This window comes from Sinocyclocheilus rhinocerous, unplaced genomic scaffold, assembly GCF_001515625.1.
Source record: "Sinocyclocheilus rhinocerous isolate Xijiao unplaced genomic scaffold, SAMN03320098_v1.1 scaffold781, whole genome shotgun sequence".
Classification (NCBI taxonomy): Eukaryota; Metazoa; Chordata; class Actinopteri; order Cypriniformes; family Cyprinidae; genus Sinocyclocheilus; species Sinocyclocheilus rhinocerous.
Window position 1 is genome coordinate 1,604,664 of NW_015658395.1, and position 2,875 is coordinate 1,607,538.

At 35.1% G+C, this 2,875-nt stretch overlaps 1 protein-coding gene across 1 annotated transcript in view; it reads left to right on the forward strand.

Moving 5' to 3' along the window:
* Positions 1-95: 95 nt before the first annotated feature.
* LOC107722138 (zinc finger MYM-type protein 4-like) overlaps positions 96-2,875 on the forward strand; it is a 29,798-nt gene continuing 27,018 nt past the window's right edge. The window contains exon 1 of the mRNA XM_016530364.1: positions 96-468. Coding sequence (XP_016385850.1) covers positions 160-468 — 309 coding nt within the window. The 5' untranslated portion in view covers positions 96-159. The remainder of the gene's footprint in view (positions 469-2,875) is intronic.

Below are 2,875 nucleotides of genomic sequence, written 5' to 3' on the forward strand. Positions count from 1 at the left end.
TCTTTTTTTCTTTTTCTCCAAGCATTTTGAATTTCCGTTGGCGCTCGCGCTCTCTCTCTCTCCCTCTCCCAGTCCCAACGGCTCTGGTTCACAGCAAAGGAAAACCACGTGAAGAAGTGAATTGGTTTAGCTATACTCTACATTTTATTACTCCTAAAAATGGTGTTTTCGTGTGTATATCCTGGATGCTTCAACATAGCTAAACCTTCAAGATTACGCGCGCGGACATCAAAGGGAGATGCACCTTTAACATTTCACACATTCCCTGTAAATGATCCTGAGCGATTGAAGCTATGGCTGCTCGCTGTTCGCTGGGATGTAAATACACCCCTGGAAAAAGTCAGCAGACGCGTGCTGTGCAGTGAACATTTCAGCTCCGAGGATTACTTCCTTTCCCGAGGAAAAATGGGAAAGTCGAGACGACTTCTGAAGTCAGCTGTGCCTGCGCTGTTGTTACAGCCAAAAGAGGTATTCGTTGGTTCAACTATGCTGTGATTGTTATATTAAGTTTTTTAATAATCGCTCATGTAACTGTTGTAAAAGTTTTTCATTATTTTGCAATGCAATTTAACATTTAAAACAATAGGGTGGATTGTTTTAAGTAGTAGTATATCACATTGTTGAGTGTATATTAGCACCGTTTGTTGTTTTCTCGTGGCATAGAGCGTTTTTGTTTTTATTATTATGCTTTAAATGACAAAAACAAAGCAGTACATCAAACCTTATTTATGAAGCCAGGGGGACAACAGAAAAAGAAAAAAGAAAAGGAAAAAAGAAATTCCAACCACAGACATGCAGGACACTTATGAATGTGAAACTTGACAAAATAAACAGATTATTGACAAAAGCTTAGTTATTCAAATTATCAAAATTAAAGTAAAAAAAATTAAATTTTCATAATGCAAATTAAAATGGAAAAAGTACCTTTTCTTTGATAAACAAAGAGACATCATACCATAACTTTTTCTCTCAAATACAAAGCCAGAAAATGTGGGGGACTGTTTCCAGGTGCAAAGAGCAACTAACATCAATATCCTTCTTAAACTTCCTGAGAAAATGTTTAACGGGATAGAATTTATTATTTTTGAAAGATTTCTTTTACATTGTTTGTAACAAATAAACTTGAGGCAATAACCAAACACTTTCCCACTTAAGATTATTAACACATTTGGACCAATAAGCAATAGAGCAAGACTTGGTCGCAACTTCCTTTAGAAATAGGGAATGAATAGATTTGTTGTTTTTGTGAAAAACACATTTTTACCACATATTGTATAATTTAGATTAATTATGTGCATATCAACCGATATCATAGCTCTACATAGAGACTATACCAGAATTAATTGCAGAGAAAATTCCTTTGGAGTCGGCATAGAGCGTTTGGACCCGGAAGCGGTGGCGCGTGACGTCAGACTTAAAGGGATAGTTCACCCAAAAATGAAAATTCTGTCATTAATTATTAATTGCGTTCTGCAAGTGAATGTTGCTTTATTGTGCCATCCCAAAGAAGCACAAAATCACTTTTACGGACTTTTAAATTAAATGTTCCCTCCTGGTGGAATGACCTGCCCAACTCAATCCGAGCAGCTGAGTCCTTAGCCATTTCAAGAATCTGCTAAAAACACATCTCTTCCATCTTTATTTGACCCTCTAACTCTAGCACTCTCTATTCTAATTCTATTCTTACAGTCAGCTGTACCCTTTATGGTTATTAGTAGAACATTAAAACATTACAATCTAAAATTGCTCTTTAATCTTGTTTTCTAATCTTTTTGTATTCTATCCGTTATCTTTTCATTTTTTATACAATTAACAAAAGCAAAAAAGACCTCTAACACTAGCTTGCGTAATTTTACGAAGCTACGAGAATAAGTTTTGTGTGCAAAGAAAACAAAAATAACGGCTTTATTGAACATTTCTTCTCATCCCGTCTGCAGCGGTGCTCCGCCATTGTGGAAAGAGTATCAGGACGCATGCGCTTGCTTCTGCTTCATGTAAATGACGCATGTACATATAGGGCTGGGCGATATAGCTAAAAAAATTATCAACAATATAATGGTTCATATCGTTCGGTATCGATAATTATTGACATTTTTTATAACCTTTTTAAAAACAGAGCAATAAAAAAAAAAAGTTTAAAATTAACCACTGTATTTTTAAATTAACCCAATTTATTGAGACAAACAACAAATATTTTTTGTTTTAACAGTCAAACACAATAAAAATTAAACAACTATTATTTAAAAACATAAGAGACGCAGTGAAAAGAAATAAAATTCCACAAATTCACGACGTGTTTTCTAAAAGTTTAAACTGTTTTAACTGTCTGCGTCACTCATAGCACGTGCCTATATCGTGTGCTACATCAAACATTTTTTATATCGTTATCGATAGGGTTGGGTACCGTTCACATTTTAACCGGTACGGTACCGGTATCGGTACATGAATTTCGGTGCCGATACCCAGCGGTACCTTTTGTGAATATTCCTTTAAAACATTTTTTTTAATAGGCTATAATTGTATTATTTTTTTCTACAATTAAGTGATTAATCTGGTTGTAAAATAAATTTTTATCATTTGTTTTATTTAAACAGTAAGATGCAGAGGCAGAAAATCACCGCGCGCGTCACGCATGCTTCAGTATTTGTGTAGTAAACAAAACCGCGTTTCCGCCATTCATACATACAGAGGCAAGCGGAACATGCAGGACTCCTATTTAAACAGTCTTTTTGCATTTTAATATTCACAGACACTAGTTCATATCGCGATTCGAATTAAGTGGCAGACCTACTTTAGATTTATTCGTCCTAAATTGTCGAATTCCATGGCATTCGACAGAGTGAATTATGTTTTTATGAATGGACTCCACGATCCC